The sequence below is a fragment of the Platalea leucorodia genome (assembly GCF_965183815.1).
Source record: "Platalea leucorodia genome assembly, chromosome: 2".
Lineage (NCBI taxonomy): Eukaryota > Metazoa > Chordata > Aves > Pelecaniformes > Threskiornithidae > Platalea > Platalea leucorodia.
Genome location: NC_138824.1, coordinates 60027656 through 60046412, shown reverse-complemented (window position 1 = coordinate 60046412; position 18757 = coordinate 60027656). Strand labels below are relative to the sequence as shown.

The 18757-nt window shown below is 40.6% G+C and overlaps 1 protein-coding gene across 3 annotated transcripts in view; it reads left to right on the top strand.

The window, feature by feature from the left end:
- Positions 1–18757, top strand: part of FGF14 (fibroblast growth factor 14) — a gene marked incomplete at both ends in the record, with an annotated part of 406449 nt that overhangs the window by 253253 nt on the left and 134439 nt on the right. Inside the window, one exon of one of the 3 annotated variants that reach the window (XM_082330758.1) lies at positions 18046–18238. The exons of the other annotated variants lie outside the window; for them this stretch is intronic. Within the exon in view, the coding sequence (XP_082186884.1) occupies positions 18046–18238 (193 nt within the window). Of the gene's footprint in view, positions 1–18045; positions 18239–18757 lie in introns of those variants that run through there. 3 annotated transcript variants of the gene reach the window in all.

Sequence of the window (18757 nt, the reverse complement as noted above, 5' to 3'; positions counted from 1 at the left end):
GGTCATTGGAAGAGGGAAGCAGTGCTCAGCTGAGGGAGCTGGAGACTAGCGGTTAGATCAGCATAAAATGGAACTGCATCTAGGTCAGGACCTGAATATCTATCTAAACAGACACAGAGCAAATGCAAATAGTAATGTGCTCTTGCCTTAGACCTTTCATCTCCACAGAAAGTGCAATCATGTCTTCTGTGACCAGCAAATTGCATTGCTATACTCCTAAAGACTTTCAAAACAAGCGATGGATTCCTATTCCTGGCTCTTCATTACGGGGCCCTACCTTTAGCCCTCTACAGTCTTTCAAACTTGAGGAGAAGGTGCAAAAGAGGGCAGAAGCTGACTGCACATGTTGAATGTCTTGGTGGGAGCATTCATTGACTAACCATTGACATTTCTTTTGTGCATCATACTGACATCTGCATGGCAATTCATTTTGCTTCTACCGCACCCTTATATATAAGAAGTGGGGAATGGCTAGATGTTTCTAAATTGCTTGTCAACCTTTTAATTTGTAGCTGTTGGTTTTGTTAATGGCTAAGCAACCTGCTGTGAACTTTTCTCATTAAAATGGCTTGTAACACAGGCAGCTGACAGTAGTACTTGAATTTACACCTTTCATTTCAAGGCTACCTCAGAAAAAAAGACTTTCTTGTTTTCTGCTAACTAGAATACTAGCCTTTTGTATGCTAACATATCTGCATTCAGATAAAATTTTATTTGAACCTAAGAAATATCATCTTTCAGTAACAATGGGAGAGTAATTCTGAAAGTAATTTTCTTCTCTGGCCAAAAATCTTGTTGATAGTTATTTTATGATATGCAGAATAATGGCTGGTATTGCTGATTTTTATAGGTAGCGTGGAGAGTTGACATTTTCAGAAATGACCAGCAAATGTGATGCCTTGATTTTTGTATAACTACTTTAAAACTAATTTTAAAGCAGTGTCGACTACACCTCTAAAATGTTCCAATGTTGCCACCCATGAACATTAGTCCCTTCTTCTTTTCCCTTAATGCTTCTGGTTGTTTCTTCACCAGAATGAAAATACATTTTTCACATGTGACTTCTAAACATGAAAGTTTTCATGTTTTATGACTGCAAAGGCAGTTTCCTTGTCAAGCAGAATCATGCATTTTGTGAATAAAATTTGCTTCATCTGTAGTTCTTTGTCCTTACTAACAAAAAGGAATTTTATTTCTTTTCAGCAGTTGTGTTATAAACTACTCTGGAATTGTCTGTATTTGTCTGACTGATATTTACAGCCAAAGTCCTGTCCTGAGGTTAGGCCCAAAACCCTCTTCGTTACTTCAAATATTAGAGCTTAGTTAATTTCTCCTGCCATAATGCACAGCTGGCACAGCAGAAAATGATGCTCATTTTTTTTATATAGCCTCTGTAGTTATACACTTACTTGCTTGGAACTACAGAAATAATGAGAGATCTTAGCTATACATCCTTTGCAGATAGGAGGGGTTTGGGAATTGCAGTTTACAGACCAGGCAATGAGGCGGGGCACTCTGTTCCTTCTGTTCAGGCTGTGGCCCTGTGCAGCAAATAATGAGAGAGGGGAGTAGTGGGCATTTCGGTAGCCTTGTAACAAAGATTTTTCCTATGAAAGAGGGGTTTCCTGGCTTAAGTTCCTATTGCTAGGGCAGTTCTTTACTCTGTTCAGTGACTCTTTAGTGTAAAATCCCTTACAGGATGGGCGAATAATTACAGGATTTAGAAAGTTGAAGGAAAAGGTAAGGATTGTGGGTAGAGGAGAAATGAGAGAACAAAAAGTTGGAGGCAAAAGGTAGTGGGACAGAAAGTTCATTAGATAATTTCTGTCACTGTTAAGTACTGGAAGCATGTCTGATGGCATGTGATTCACAAAGATTAATCGCTCAGGAGATTAATAAAGTACTACCTAATCAAAAAAGTGCATAATAATCCTCAAAGGTTGTATACAATTCCTACTGCTCAGGACAGTAAAAAAAAAAAAAAAAAAAAAAAAAAAAAAAAAATCATTAGTAGTGTCTCTTAATCCCCAAGATCTTCCTATAAAGAATCTAGCATCTCTAGATGTTCTACTGAAAGTGACTCTTGCAAGGTTTGAGTGTGTTTCCATGAGGAATTATTTAGCTAAAATAGATGTAGCTAATGAATTTTAATTGCTCTCTTTAATTTTCCTTTTAGTAACTTTCTAACATATCTATGGAAAGTTATGAAATTTATGACCATTTAAATGCAAAGACAAGTTGACTGTGCTAAAACAAACCAATGTTGCCTCTCCTGTTTCATCCCAACACAAAAAGGGGTGCCATGTTGACTGCAGTTTGGCACAACGGGGATGCTCGGAGGCAAAGCAGCTTCACCCTGCCTTGAAGGCTGGTGAGCATTTTCCAAGAGCTGGGTGGGTTGGTCCATGGCAGAGGAGCCAAAATTAGACTCCTAGCAATGAAATTTAGGTGAGCTTAATCTAGTTTTTTGCATCTTTTGTGTTTATAAATCCTTATCAACATTGAATCTGAGTCTTTAAAGAGCTCTTATTGCTTGTGTATATTATATATACATTCCTGCACGATCTCCCACTCCAGATTCACAGCATTTTGTTAGTAATGTTTCTTTGATTAGCCAAAGATTTCTGAAGGGACTATAATAAACACTGGGTTTTTTTCCGAAATTTGAGTAATATTAACATCGTTTAGACCTTGAGTTAAATCAGTGGTACACAGAGCATAAAGGAATTATCTTTGATCCTGCTGCGAGGAAACTGTAGTACATAATAATATGTTTTGGGTAAGTTTAAGCATTATTGTTGCTCTTTGTGCCACCAGCTGGTTAGAGTGTAGGGGCGGGGGGGAGCGGGAATAGGGTAACATTTCACACACCTTAATGTTCAACTTCTGAGTGAGACTGCATTACCTTGGCTTTTGGTTTTGATGTTGGTCATAAAACAGCAACTACTTTCAACTGGAAAGTAGTCAGTTAAGGCAGCATTATAAGTGAATTAGCTGTTCTGGGTATCTATGAGCTTGGCTTTGAAAGAATACATCCTGATTTCTTTTTTATACTCATAAAATATTAATTTTTTTAATGTCTGTTTAAGGAGTTTTGTTCTTTTATTTGGCATGCAGTAGGGGGAGAGGGTAAGCAAGGAAATTACCTATAATTGACAATAATAATGAACGTGTCAGAGAGAAAACTGTACTTTGCCTCTTAAAATCTACCTACTGTTCTTCAGATTTCTCTTCCTTTCCTGTATTAGGAAGGAAAAAGAGCACATAGATACCAGTGAGAATATGCCCCTACTTATATTGCAGTTAGTTAATCTATACAGTCTAATTTGTATTAAAGGAAGCACAGCTTTGTGCTATACACCAGAACTTTCCAAATACTCTGATGCTGGCAGCAGCACTGATTTACTCCCGCTGCTTTGTATTATGGGAGAAAGCCATTACTGGCATGGACCGGTGATGAAATCAGAAATGTTTAACATGTGGGGATCACCAGTGGGTGGAGGCTTTTTCTGGGCATAGCTGTCAGAGACGTTCAGTCCCTGCACTAGATACCAGACATAGAGCGAAGCGTGAGACCCTCCGCCAAAGAGCTCAGTCAATAGTCCTCAGGTTATAACACTGGGGTGGGAGTTCAGTGGTATACAAAGGAAAGCCCCACCATGATACAGAGCATAGGATTTGATTATAATGGATCCAAAACTAATTAATTAATAATTCAAAAATAACACAGACTGGGTCTTGACGATGTGGAAGAATTGTTTTGTTGGTAGCATGGCAAAGATAATGAAGCCAAAGGGATGGAGCAGAGTAACAGGGGGATTAATGGTGCTGTCCACCAAACAGAGAAAAGGGACACAGAAAGTATGTTTTAGGGAAAGCCAGTTTGTTGTCATTAATATCCATTTCAAAGCTGAGTATCCACAATGAGATCTTGGAAAAACAGGGGGGATTTTTTGCTTTGCTGTTCATCTGGAGCAGAGCAAGCCAGAGCAGGGCAGTAGCTTTAGCTTGCCTTTAAATACAAATGAAATTAAAATTCAGTTTCCCAAGGAAATATCAAAATGTGCTGATGGTTAGAAGGAATGAACTTGTGTCTTCTGTCTCAATAAAATAAGGTATAATGTTTAATTTTACAACAGAACTGCATCAAGTAGTTTTTTGTAATTAATAGTTGACTTAGGTCAGTGAGCAAAATTAGTGTTAAACACATATAAAAGACCAATGAACTATATAGTATTTTAATAGAAATATTTACATCAACTAGGAAATAGGTTTTAAAATGGAAATATTCTTTTAGATTCAGAGTATGTGAAGGGGGCTGATCTTTTTCTTCCTTCTCAGAAAATGTCTTGCAATCTAGGAGTGCTTTACAACAAAGAGCATCTCAGATTTTCATCTAATGCTCTCACTCCCCTTCCCCCCTCCCACCCAAACCCCTCACCATTAACACAATATCTTGCCACTTAACTGCAGAGAAATAGTGGAAGAGATAGCCAGTTCTTAACATAAAGAGAATAGATGCCAACACTACTATTAATTTCCGTTAGCTAGATAATAAAGCTCTTATTTTTTCATTTCAAGGATGAGGCCACAATGGGGGCCTTTGTATGTAACAAAGTACATGCAGACTAAGTTTTGGTGACATGTCAGAATATTGATTAAGTAGAGTGAGAAGGAAGAGGAAATCTGTCCTGGGATGTGTTCAGGAATCACTGAATAACCAGGAAAGATTATCAGAGTTACAATACAAAATTATGAAAGTTTCAGCTGACATGACTGAATATGTAAAAGTCAGTAATCCTTGATAATTTATAATGTTTCAATGCCTCACACTATAACAGTTTTACATAATCTTTTAATTAGCACCCTTGTTGGCTTTTGTGAGAAAATTTAAATGGCCTAAAGATTTCTGATGAGCATGAGCATTACAAACATGAAAAAAAGAAAATCTAGGATATTTCAGCTGATGCTGCAGTACAGAAAGCCTAGTTCAAACAATGATTTATTAATTACTGAAAATTAATAACTTTTTATAATACCTTTGAAAATTTCCTTTTTAAAAAGCTTATCTCAAACCTTTTTTGTTGATATAAAATCCTATAGAAACTTAAATACTTTAGACTGTTTTAAGCATTAGAGGTGCATTTCAGGAAAGCAGAATTAGGCTTCTGAGTCTAAACCTAAAGACTGCCTTTAGAGTCAGTGGAAGAAAAGTGGGGGCCTGCATGCAGCAACTCAGAATACCTGTTGGCTAAATGCCTCCACATTCAGGGTGTTGAAGACTACCGTGAAGGTCCCTGTTAACTCAAACTCTGTGATAATTCATGTTAAGGCAACTTGGTCATGAATGGGATTTGCCCGTCAAATCCACTGATCTTTCCCAGTTTTTGTCTGAAAACAAAAGGTCCTAGTTTTTGTTTGGAGCAGATCAGAAAGGGGCACAGAGCAAGGCTTCTCCTTGAGCAATCTATGTACCTTTCACTAGAAATGATACCATTCTTTCTGTTTTAGTCTTAAGGTTGTTAGTGATGACTGAAATTACCAAAATATTTGCTCTAACTCTGCTATATATGATATGTTATGATTTAGATTTCCATTTCAGTAAGATCAGATTTGCTGATTGGTAACAGTATGATACCCCTACCTAGAAAATGTTTTTGCTTCTAAAAATAAATAAATATGGTTTTGCTGGTATTTTCCTACATATACTTGTATTTCTATGGACAAAAAAGGCCAATTTATTTTTCAGTCTGCAAAAGAGATTTGCTCGTTCAATTAAAAAAGTTTTTTTCATAGACTCATTGTTTTCTTGAATCCTTGGAATTAAGAAAGCAAAGCTCCTTCAGTATTGACCAGATTTGAAATTTGCTTGGATCACTGAAGTGGTCACTGGTTTCTTTGAAGAACACCTTCAGTTATATTATTGTCCAGTCTCTCTAATGTTTGTGTGCTTTCAGTTTGAGTATACATATAACATACTTGTAATTTCTTTATCCTTGTAGTAAAAAAAATCTGATGAGTTTTAAAGATACACTTTATCTTATGCCCATCCATCTTGTAGCTATCTTTTCCTTTATATCCACTCTTGATAGGCTATGAAGTTTTGTTTTCTGGAGTCCAGTTTTTCATTTCATTTTTAGCAGTGGAAAAATTGTATGTAGCTATGTGTTGCATGTATAAATCTATGCCTTTTAAAAGCATAATTATTAAAGAAATCCTTTTTAAGTACAAGTGCAAGAAATTATGTCCCATAATAATCTTTGGAGAAGTTGCTTAAGCTTTCTCAGGTAACCACTGATATTTGTATTTAAACCTATGTAGACCATTGATAGATTCATTTAATATAATATAACGTAAAAGTTTCAATCTTGTGGTTAATAAATCAAGGCCATCAGAAAGTCATTTTTTGAAAGTCTACTGGAAGTTGTGAAGATTGTCCGTGCTTCAGAAAATCCCATGTCATATGAAGCGTACAAGGAACAATCGACGTTTAAACTGCCGACAGCTCCACATATTTAAATGTGCTGTTGTCTGATCGTAAATAATTTCAGAAATAAATTGTGCTCTCAGAGCTTAACAAATATTTTTAATCCTTTTTGCATACATTTTCAATTAAAACATCTTGTAAAGCAGAAGTGTTTTTCTGTCTTGAGAAATAAAAATATCAGATTTGGAAATATCTATATGCTGTTCAGATCCAGGTCTGCATGCACAGATTTTTAATTTACAAAATCTTTTGTAAGGGGACTTTCAGAGGTCCCTTTCAACCTAAACTATTCTACAGCAAACAAAAGCCAGGTTTCAGTAAATTTATTGGTCATTTACCTGCTTTTAGTTAAGAAAATTCATATTTTTAATAAATAGAAGTTTCATCAGTTGACTCTAAGCTTATACTTTTTATATGTTTGCAAAACCTTGCATAAAACTGTAAAGTGATTTGCAGATGATGATAACAGATAATGAATATCACAGAACATCATTATTTCGGATCATTGTGCTCTTTCTTTGTTTTCCTCTAAGCCTTCAGCAATGTTAAGCAGGCAAATTTCTTCAGCTGGGGGCCAAATCTTGAAATAATGAGGAAGCTGGTATGCAAGGTGCTGATATTTTCAAAGGAAATGATATGCAAGATTGATCGTACCTACACAGCAAACTGAGATAGCTGGTTGTTTGGTTGGTTGGTTTTCTAAATTCAAAGATTTAAAATAATAAAGATTGATTTCTACGGGAAGTTGATCTACCTGTATCCAAGGTTTTAGCAGTCAATTTAAAAAATGTGAGTGGCATCAGAACACTATTATTTTGTATAACACAATTGTAAACAAAATCATTAAAAACTTGCTTACATGAGTGATAATTACAGCATGGTATAGTACCCTCTTCCAGATGTGTAAAACTGCAATGGTAAGCAATTTTTTTTTTTTTTTTTTTTTTTTTTTTTTTTTTTTTCACAATAAATGATCATGTGTAGATTGTTTATGTTTGAGTCTTTAAGGCCAAGAAAGGATTGCTTCGTCTCCGGAGAGAGAATATTAGTCAAGGAGCTATGGTTCACAGCAATTTGGCTGCCAGTATGTTCCATTTCTAATGACTTCTGTTCTTCCTTATCAGTCTAGCATAGCCAGAATCACTCACTTCTTATTTACAGAGCACAGTTTGGATTGCATCAAAGAGAGCTTCCACTCATCAAGCTGTTTCCTGGTATTAATTTAGCTCTTCCTCCCTGCATCTGTAGCTGAAGCAAGTTTCTGTAGTGCTTAAACTAAGGCTTGAAATAAATCAAAGAGCTTTGAGACTTGGTTAGAAATTTTTATTTTATTTTATGTTTTTAAACACAAGGCTTACCTGAACACTGAAGGGCAATGCAAGGGATATTTGGAGACTTCTGGTAACAAATGAGTCCCAAAGGCTTTTATCTGAAGAGTAACCTTGTACACTAGTAGCAAGTTCAGTTTCAAGGTAGATGGATCGGGAAAAGTGGGCTTTGGGAAGGGACAGTGTTCTGCCTACCTGTGTTCCAGGCTGTTTTGACTGGATTCATGCACTGACTGATGGCTTCTAAGTCACTTTTATTCAGATAATAAAAGTCTGTGGACAAAGAGTCATTGACCCAGTGGATGCTCAGGTTTTCAAATATTGAAATACAGCCAGCTAGAAGCTAGACCTCACACCAACCTTTCTGAGCTTCCCAGCTTTCTGGGGGGGAACTTGCTGATCTGAGACTATCCCACCACTGGTAAAGGCATGCCCCTCTCCTTGCTTCATGTGCAACTTTGCCAGCTCTGCATTGCCAGACTGCATGGTAAGTCATATCAATTTACTAATCAAGGTGAACAGTAAAAAGGGAAAAAAAAAGGCTTGATCTGCAACCGACTTTTCATATGACAAAAAGCATAGTTCTCGTAAACTTTCTGGGTGTCCTGTGTACACGTACTGGCGACAGACTGTTAGGCCCTATTTGTAAGTTTTCAGCTGCATTAGCCAGACAATGAGCATTATGCTATTAAGATACTACACATTCTTACATGGAAAATGCGTTTATATAATAGCATTAGACTGATGGGAATTTTAGGGGAAGCTTAATGAGTCATTGAATATTGAGATTACAAGGTGATTGCTGTAACTCTTGTAACTGTGTCTAAGAAGATAATATTTATTACCTATGATTAAACCTGTGCATTGCTTTTCTTAAATGCATAGATTTTCCTTCTGTCTCTAAGATGAATGGGAACTCTCTTCCAACTAGCTAGGCTGATTCCTAGCCAATCCTTCTGCAACTCTCTTTGTTGGTCTTATAGCTACCTATTTTTTCTTCCTAGCCAAAAATCTACACCTCAGCTTAACTTTAAAGTGCCTGTAAAAGTATCAGTGGGTAAAACGTCCTTTGCAGATTTTGAACAATTAAGTTATTCAACAAATGGTACAGGCTACTGAAGTAAATATCCTGTTTAGAATTTTTTAGCTTGCTGATTTCATTACTTGTAACAATTTTATAGAAGCAATGCAAAAGATGTACAGTTTCATTGTCATAACCATCATTCTGTGAAAAAGAGGAATGAAGAAATTTTCATTTTTTGTATCAGAACACCTTCTATTACTTGAAATGATTATGATAAAAAAGCAGTCCCATGTGAATAAGTCAGTGTTTATTTTTCTTAAAGTTACTTTAAAATAACAGTTTTTTAAAGAAAGGGACAGTCCATCTGCTATCACACAGACGTTGAAAAATATTCCTACCATACAATTTTTACTCATCTTTTGTCTGGTACAAATAGCTCCAAGTTCTACAGCAATGTAAGTAATAAAAGAAAAATTTACCAGTGTGTGTTGCAAGTTATTCTCCAGTCAATATATCTGTGGATAACTAGAGTAACAGTGTCCACTGCTGGCAAATCAGATAATTGCACTGCACATTAGAGCGATACGCTGTTAAAAGGTTTTGATGAGTTTAAGTTTTGACTATGAGATATTTCATAATTTAGGCTTGTAGGACTGTGTTGTAAAATCAGGTCACTATGTTAGGAGTATTCATGCTATGACTGCTAATACTAAATGCTATGGTATTTGAACTAATAGCCAGGAATACCAGCATAGTAGTATGAGCAGGTATTGCAATATTTTCTTCAGGACTTAAAAATAATTGTAGTATTCGTTATATTCTAGCTGTCACATCTTCAAAATAAAGAAAAAGATAGTAAAAGTCTATGAACTTTGTCTTGATGTTCTAATTTATTTAAGTAACGAGACAGGCAAGTAGAAGTTCTTAAATTCTTTCTTTTTTTAGGTCAAAGCATTCATTGCTGGCTTTGTTAGATTTTTCTTAAACATATAAATGAAGTACAGAAGAAATCAATGTTTCTATTTGGAAAGAAGTAAAATAGAAATGTGCAGCTTGATATAGCAATTACCACTGGTAATGACGAAGCTAGAGCTGAAGTAGACTGATTATCAAAGAGGAGAAGAAAAGGCTGGTATCTAAAAAGTTATTTTAATCAATATTCTTCTGGTGGTTTTTTGTAGTGGATAATATTTGTTTGCATCTGTTGCTTAACAACAGTATGTCAATACAAAGAAAATCTTTCAGTCAAAGAAAATAATGGAGAGTGAAAGAAACATTAAGGGGAAAAAAGCTAAAGTAGCTTCTTATGCTAACATAAACTGCATTATCATGTCAGATACTCCTGAATATCTAGATTAACTAAAAAAAAAAGCTAAGGCATACTTGTTTTCAGAGACTTATATCTGCGTTTACTCCATTCAACAGAAATAATAGACAATGCACTGAATTTTCTGTTTGTTTGGAAGGAGGGAAACACAGCATGTGGCTTTTTATAGAAAACATTGGTTGTGTCTGAACCGCAGAGGAAGGGATGTTCCTTTACGAAAAATCTCAGAGGAGATCAAGGCTTACCCTATGGATGATTGTGGCATTAGGCAGCATTGTTCTATAGCTGCTTTTTCTCCCTTCAGAGACTTACTTTGTCCTGGTTAGTACCCAGAGAAATACTTTATTACCTTGCCTCTGGAACAAGAAAAGAACAGGATTTTAGGTTTCAGGGCTTTTTTTTTGCTTGCAAATGTCTTCAAAATAGTATCAAATGGATTGCAAAGCAAAAGTTATTTGAAAATAAATGGTAGAAGAACTGTAAGCAGACAGATGACTGTCAAAAAGTTCTTCTGCCAAATTAATTACACTGCCAATTTTAGGTTAGATAGCAGACAAGAAGGTTATTTTTTTCTAAATTATTTGCCAGGGAGTGTCTTTCATGCTTTCATCCACCACCACAAAGTGGTACGGTGGATGTGTGTATGTACACATGCAAGCGCGCAGACAGCCATATTCCAATCCTTCCTGTCACTGGTGGCAATCACTTTCTATACTTATAGGATTACTGGATGCACTTTGGGGGGAATCATCCTTCTGCTTCTCAAGCTAGTAATTTATCTATGTCTCGGCTCATCCTGTCTTTTCTGTTTGGCATTTTGTTGTATTGGATATAATCTGTTTTTTCTCCTGGGTCTCTGTGAGATGACCAAAATCCAACACTTCCCTTGTTCTTAAAGTCCAGAAATGTAACACATTTTTTTCTCACATTTTCAGATGTTTCTTATCTGTTCTGAGGAAAGCAAGAAACCCTTATGTAAATATTTAAAATTAATATTTTTGAGGACTTTAAAAAACACTGTCAATAAGCTGGGGCTATATAGTTTTTTATATACATATGTATATATTTATTACTTGGATGGCATTTTGGGTTTCCTAATGATTTCAGACAGAAGATATAGGTTCCATGTCTAAGTTGTGATTTACATGTCATATCATGTGCAGACAAGTTATTCACTTTTAAATGGTATTCAAACAAGGCACCTGAATAAAAATATCTCCCTACCGACTGCCCCAAATTCTCATAAATACAAAAATGCTCATATATACATATGTGCAAAAGTTTTTTGTGAAATTTTACATATTCATGCACTTTATACTTGTATATGTTGCGTGTTGTGTGTATGCACTGATATTACTTATTTCATTAACAAAAAGACTAAAGGATTTGATTCCACTATGAAGATACTAGTTGGAAAGTGAATATCTAATGAACCAACAAATATTGTGATGTAATGTCAAAGTCTATGAAAGGAACAAACCCCTATGTGTATGCTGGTAAACATTCCCCAAATCACTGTTATCCACAGAGCTGATATTTTTTTCCTTATAGTTTGAAATTTTCATATTGATGGCTACTTTTCTATAGGCCATGGGTTTTTTTCTAGAACTTGTGTGGGAAAAATCAATGTGTGTTTAGGATAATATTTGTGATGATTCCAATCATGAGACTGTGAGTAAGTTCACTGCAATCTCCTTAACTTTTTTTTCTGTTCTAGGAGTAGGAAACCCTCACAGGAGAGTCTTGTCAAGCAGGTACAACAGCTTACATGTTGTCATGCTCTGCCAGCTGTACTGACTCCAGAGAAAGTTCACTGTAGAGACCAAATTTTTCAGGAATGGCATTCCTTTTGTTTCTGTAGAACAAAGTTAAGCAGACTCACATCACAGGGACTTTCAGTTACTTGGGAGAATAATAGCAAAGTCTGCTGCATGTTTCAGAAGTCGGGCAAAACAGAAGAAAGTCCTGCTGTGGCTAGATAAGCAAATGCAACAGATGTTGTTTTAAGCTGTGTGTATGAGAAATTAATGAAGCAGCTCTCCATGCTGTTTTTAGGTCTCTAAATCTTAAACTTCTCTGTGCATCTATGTGGACTAGAGATGTGGGGGTTTTTTGTTTTGTTTTTCTTTAACAAAAATCGTTGTTCTGGCTTGTGTCATGGGAGCCTTGTCTGAAGCACCCCGGTGGCAGATATTCTGCTATTAGCTTCAGTGCGAGCAAAATAAATGGCAATGTGTTTCTGTTGCTAGTAATTAAGAATCTCTCTTTAAGGGGACTATTTAATATTTAAAGTTAAAATCATATATATGTTGCTGCAGAAACTACAATATATTTCATTTTTAATTACTTTTATGGATTTGTCCCTGAAAGTGATCTTGATTCTTTTTTAGTCATTGTTGTTAACTGTTGTTTAAAAGAGACTCGTTGGGGATAAATTTTGGGCCTGGGTGAGCTGTACCGAAGAGCCTCATATGATCTGTGTGCTGTTCAGATTCTCCTGTCAATCCAGCTGATTTCTCTTGTTCACCTGGTCTCAAAAGAAGTGGTATCAGAAGTAGAGGACACATAGAGTAAAAACTAGGAAGAGTCATGAAAGATGTCACAGGAGGTGTGCTAAGAGTTAGGAGCTGTAATCGTGCGTCTTATCTTGCTGAAAGATCAATTGTTAAAAATAGCATAAGAATCTCCACTCGCTTTTCCCTTCCCTGTTGAAGAATGAAGAGTTAGACTATGGAATTGAAAATAAAACTCTAAGTAATTAAAGCAGGTATTTTCCTTGACAGGGCACTATTCATGAGACTCATTACCACAGTATACTCAGGAGGATAAGGAGGAAAGCAAAGTCAAAAAAGAAAAAGCAAAACCAAGCAATCTGAGAATTATGTAATTTCTAAAGAATAAGTCAATATCTATTCAGTGCTGTCATACTGGTCATCTACAAGACAATTTTTTTCAGTTCCCTAAATGAACCTGAATCCTTCCTAGCGTAGAGGTACTCAGTCCTTCGAGTTGCAGACATAGCCCAGGTAATGTGTGAAAGAAACGTCACCAGTCAATGCAGAACAAATATTGCACTAGCTAAGCCATCGGCTCTGAGCTGGTATAATCATTCTTACTTCTTCAGATGTTATGTATATTGTTTACATTTTCATAGTTCTCTGCATAAGCAGTCCTCTAATGTAGGAGTTCCTTGCATGGTGGATTAATTTATTCTAGCATATACATTAATTATGTTTTAATGGTTCTTCTAATAACTTGGATACATAAAGTTCAGTAAGTCCAAGGCCTGTGAAGAAGCTGGCTAAAATATGTGCAGTCCTTTAAACAACATACTGGAAGCTTACTTTTATCTTATTTAAAGGGATTCACTTGACCCGTTTAAACAATTGACTACATAGAACCTCTTATGTATTCGGTAAGTTTTAATAGCTATGAGTTTGGCCCCTTGAGTGCATCAGAATTTATAAACAAGTATTTTTTCACTTTTTATGCATACCTTGCAATTGTTATGCCTAAATTGGTACTTTTACCCCTAGAGTAGCCTTCGCAGCTTGAATGGAAGTTTGAGGAGTAAGGTATTAATCTTGTTTGCAACTATAGCACACACCATCTTAAAAAAAAAAACAAACCCAAACCTTTTCAGGGACATGAAATGATCTTCAACTCTAAAGAGTCTGGAAGAACATCTAGATTCACAATACTTTAGCGATGATTTCTAGAATATAAGATAGGTTGACTTTACAGCATCATATTCTAGAGTATTTACCTGGACAAGCGAACTGTGTGTGCCTACTGTTGGCAAGCAGGTGCAATAAAAACTTTACTAGAGTTCATGAAACTAAAACATGTTTAGTAGCAATGTAATAATCTGGCATTTTACACTTCTAGAAAATCTATGCTTGCAAGGACTTTGGGGTATTTTTCTTAGGGTTTGATTTTATTTATCTTGGTTTTGATATGAGGAATAGTTTCAGGATATCTGGGAGGAGAAAATGTGGGTGAAGTATGTGTATGTGGGAACATACCTGTAGAAAGACATTTTTGTTTCTATTGAAATGGTTTATGAAAGGAAGAACTCTGTAGAGTTTTCATGTCTGCACTGACCAAAAATGACTCTGTAGCTTGTAACTCTAGCCAACCTAATGCAAAACATGCAACAAGTTGGGGGGGGGGGGGGGATAAAAGAAAAAGAACGCAGCCCTTAAACCATAAGGATGACATTTTTGATTCTGTAAACTTTGTAGCTACTGGATCTAGGTTAGGATAGAATATATAGCATAGAATCTCATTTTTCTAAATGAAAGCCCTTATAAAAACATTTCAGGTATCATTGGTACATGTATATACACAAATATTAATGGTGTATATTTTAATATTGAACTTTGATGCCTGAAAATAGCACATTGTAATACACATTTTAAATTGGATGAAATGGAATATGGTTTGTCCCCCATAATACAACGATAAATAAATTTAAGGAATAATAACGTGTATATACCCTAGTATATAATAAAGCAAGTATTTTATGCTCTTGAATGCTTTCCTCTAAAATTCATTCAAGCAAGTGATTTTAAAGATTCTGAAACATTTTTGTTTTAGAAAACTCCTGAAATCCATGATAAATTAGTAGTTAGAAGTGAACAGATGGGAAAATAGAAAGTATTGAAAATCCTTCTCCCCCTCCTTTGCTTTTAATCGTTTGTTTTCATAACCAGAGTTTCGTTAATCAGAAGTAAAATTCTATTTTAATGTAGCAAATGTTATAACTAAGATATTTCCATTTGTCCTAAATGCATAATCTTATGCAGTTATTAGTGTTTAAGGTAGCCGATATGTTCATACTTCTACAATCCATCTGTTAGCAAAACCTTCACTTTGACTAGAATTGCACACATTTTATCACAGGTTAAGACAGCAGATGGCTCTCTTGAGTTTTCTTTGCAGAACCTCAAGCTGTAAACAACTGCTCTGCATTTCTGAGACGCAAGTAGAAAGCTATTGTTTTTGATCTCTGGAGTAAGAAACACATTTTCTCTTGTCTGTAAGCATACTGCCTATTTTCACCTTCATTCTTTCCTTTCTTTGCCATCACCCAGAGCATCATATCATTGAGAAATGTCAGTGTGTTTTGGCAAAGGCCCAGTATTTGAAGGAAACTACGGAAAAGGAACAATAGTAGTAGACAGTATATAGTGAAGAGCATCATTGGATAATATAAAGAGGTCCTTCGAGCAAAAGGAAACGTGGCATCTTTTTGGAGAGAGTCTCTCATGCAAAAGTTAGGGCTGTATATATTCCACTCCTAAATTCCAATGAAAATTAAAGACAGTGGAGGGTTGGGCTTTATTTCACTCCACTCCCTCTCATTCATTCCTTTGTCTGGAGCCAGGTCGAGCAGGAGACTTTGGGCTGTGTCCTGTCGCCTCTCCCGCCGGTGGCAGAGGACGCCCCAGGGCCACAGGCGGTCAGCCTCTGCTCGGCTCTGCAGGGTGCTGGGGGCCGGGGCCGGGGCCGGGGCCGGCGGGACCCCCACTGGGGCGGCGTTTGGAGAAGCACTTCTGTCTTGAGGAGACTTAAGGGAGGCAACACCGTGTCTTGTCCGCTGCTGGGAAGTATGGAAAAGGGAAGCAGTATGCAAAACTATTACAGTTGAATTAAAAAAAAACCAAAAAACCAAACCCTCTCTGCCTAATTGCATTAGTTAAGGTAATTGTAACCGTTGTAAGGAAGTTGCTGCTCTATAAAAATTGCCAGACAGAAAATCCAATGCGAGTGTTTTAGCTGAATCTCTTTAGAGACACTTTTAAATAGAATTAAAATGTATTATCCAGATCCGATTGTGCATGTTCTGCTCCTAGTTGGTCTAGCATTAATACAAAATCCCTGTATAAGGGAGTTCCCGCCATACACTTTTGCCCTCTGTATAAAAATAGCCCTTTGTAGATTAAAGGATTTAGGGAAATAATGTTCAATATTGGAGATGCTGAAGCCTCTGCTGAAACAAGAACCTACTCTTACCTAAGAGGGTCTGTATTGCAAAGCAGTGGATTATTCTGGATGGATATTTACACTTCAAAGACTGTTTGTGTAAAGAACTATCTAATAAGAAATTAGAGTATTCTGAAAACAGTACAAAAATTAGCTGTTTATTTCATGATATTTCCCTGTTTGAGCATCTGCCCTTACTTATAGGATAGCTCTGCGTTTTTTTCTGTGTAGCTGCTGGCTTCCTTTTTCTGCTTCCCTCTGGTTAGTTATGACTTCAGGAAGTTTCAACATTAGGCTGGCAGAAAGTAAATCCGACAAACATTGAGCCCTTATTTGAAAAGGGAGAAGACCCAACAGAAAAAGATGAGAGGAAAGAAATGAGATGTCGTATTTTACACGGTATTTACTATCTGCAGTGTATTGTGAACTCCTCGGGGCAGAGGCTCCTTAGGCATTCAGTGTCTAGCGAGCTTGGCTGGTGCTCGCTCAGGTGCTCCAGGACGTAGACTATGAAAACAATTAAGAAATAATCTTACATGGTGCTGGTGATCAATAAATCTACCTCCTGCGGCTGTTTGCGGGTGCCCTATGGAATTTCTCCGGTATTTCTGAAACCTCAGAAATCAGTTCGCGTTCCGAGCGAAACGCCTGCTGGTGCTATAACCTCTTCTCCCGAAGAGCGCGGGTTGGTTTGGGTGGAAGGTCCCCTCAGCCTCGCAGGTGCGTTTCTTCCCCACGGCTCTAAAACCTTCGCATGCCGCAGAAACCCCTCTCCCGTCGGACTACACCCCCAGCCCCGCCCGCTCCCGGCCTTCCTCTGCCCCCGCGGCTTCCCCGGCCTGGGGACGGGGACAGGCACCGGTGTCCCCGCTGGGGGCGGCGGGGGGGCCGCCGGCGGGCGGGGCGGCAGGGAGCCGGTGCGAGGGAGCTGGCGAGAGGGTGCCTGCCAGGGTGCCCGGGGGCGGCGGAGGGCGGGGGGGGCCGCGGGCCCCTCCGGCAGCGCCCGGCGCCCTCCTCCCCCGCGGGGCGGGAGCCCCGCACGAAGCCACACGGAAAGCTCAGGGGGAGCCGGGGCAGCTGGCGGCGGATCCGCCGGTTCCCACCAGAAAACCGCATCAGCAACACCCCTTCCCTCCGCCCCTCGCCCCCTTTGCTTTATTCTCCTGCCTTTCCCCGCGTCCCTCCTCCAGCCCCTGCACCCTCGCCGCCCCTCGCCTTGGGGAGGACAGAGAAAGCTCCAGCGGTGCGTGCCTGTGTGTGTGTGTGAGTGTGTGCGAGTGTGTGCGTGCGTGTGTAGGGGAGGCTGGAGCGGGGTGGGACTGAAGAGCCGTGATTACAGCTCTCCCCGGAGAAGAAGATTGCTCTCTCCAGATGCTGATTTCTGAAGCACTTGGCAATCATCAGGCGGGAGCCTGGAAGAGGCGGCGGTAGTCGCCCCGGCCGCGGCGATGGCAGCGGCGGGCGAGCGGGCGGCGGCGCGGGGCTGAGGGCAGCCCCGGGAGGCGACGCTGCCGGCCGGACCCGACCCGACCCGACCGAGGCGCGGCTCTGCCCCGAGTCCCGCTCGCTCCGCTCCGCTCGGCTCGGCTCCGCTCGGCTCGGCTCCGCGCCGCCCGCCCGCAGACACCCGCCGCCCGAGCAGGTGCCCCCGCGCCGGGGCAGGGCGGGAGGGGCGGCGGGGCACCCATGCGGTGACCCGCGGCGGAGGCGGCGGCAGCTCCCGCGGGCCGGAGGGAGGGGGTGCCCCGCTGCAGCCGCGCCTCGGCCCGGAGGAGGCTCCCGCTCGCCCGCGCCCCCGGGGATGGGTCCCCGCCGGGGCTGAGCGCCCCGCCGCCGCCCTCCCCTCTGCCCGCCGCGGCGCCGGCCGGCGTGGGCGAGCCGGCGAGCAGCCATGGCAGCGGCCATCGCCAGCGGCTTGATCCGCCAGAAGCGGCAGGCGAGGGAGCAGCACTGGGACCGGCCCTCGGCCAGCAGGAGGCGGAACAGCCCCAGCAAGAACCGCGGGCTCTGCAACGGCAACCTGGTGGACATTTTCTCCAAGGTCCGCATCTTCGGGCTCAAGAAGCGGCGGTTGCGGCGCCAAGGTGCGTCCCTGTGGCCGGGCCCGCCCGGGGGGCTCCCGGGGGGGCGGGCGGGAGGGGGCAACCTGTGGCCAGAAACTTCCCGGGCCGGGCGCCGCCGCGGCGGGAAGCGCCGACCGCCGCCCCCGCTCCCGTCAGCGGGCGGCTGCCGGCTCCCTGGCGGCGGGCGGAGGGCTCCGCGGGCGGAGGGGCGCGGCGGCTCCTCGGTCGGGACCCCCGCCTTGCCGCCCGGCTGCCCGCACTGGGCGGGCAGCTGCCTGCCCGCCCGCCTGCCTGCGCCGCCCCGCCCGAGGGGCCGCGCCCGGCGGGCCCAGGCCGCCCCGGGGCTCGGGTGTTGGTGACGGCAGGTGGGCTCCCGGGCAGGAGGCCCCTCGGGGGAGGCGACCCGCCTGGCGTGAGCCCTGCCCGTCGCCCCGCCTGTCCCGGCCTCGCCCGTGGTTTTCTGTGAAGGACACGGCGCAGGCGGCGCGGAAAGCTCTTGGGGGGTCCGGTGTCTGGGAAGCGTCGCTCGCCAGTCCCTTC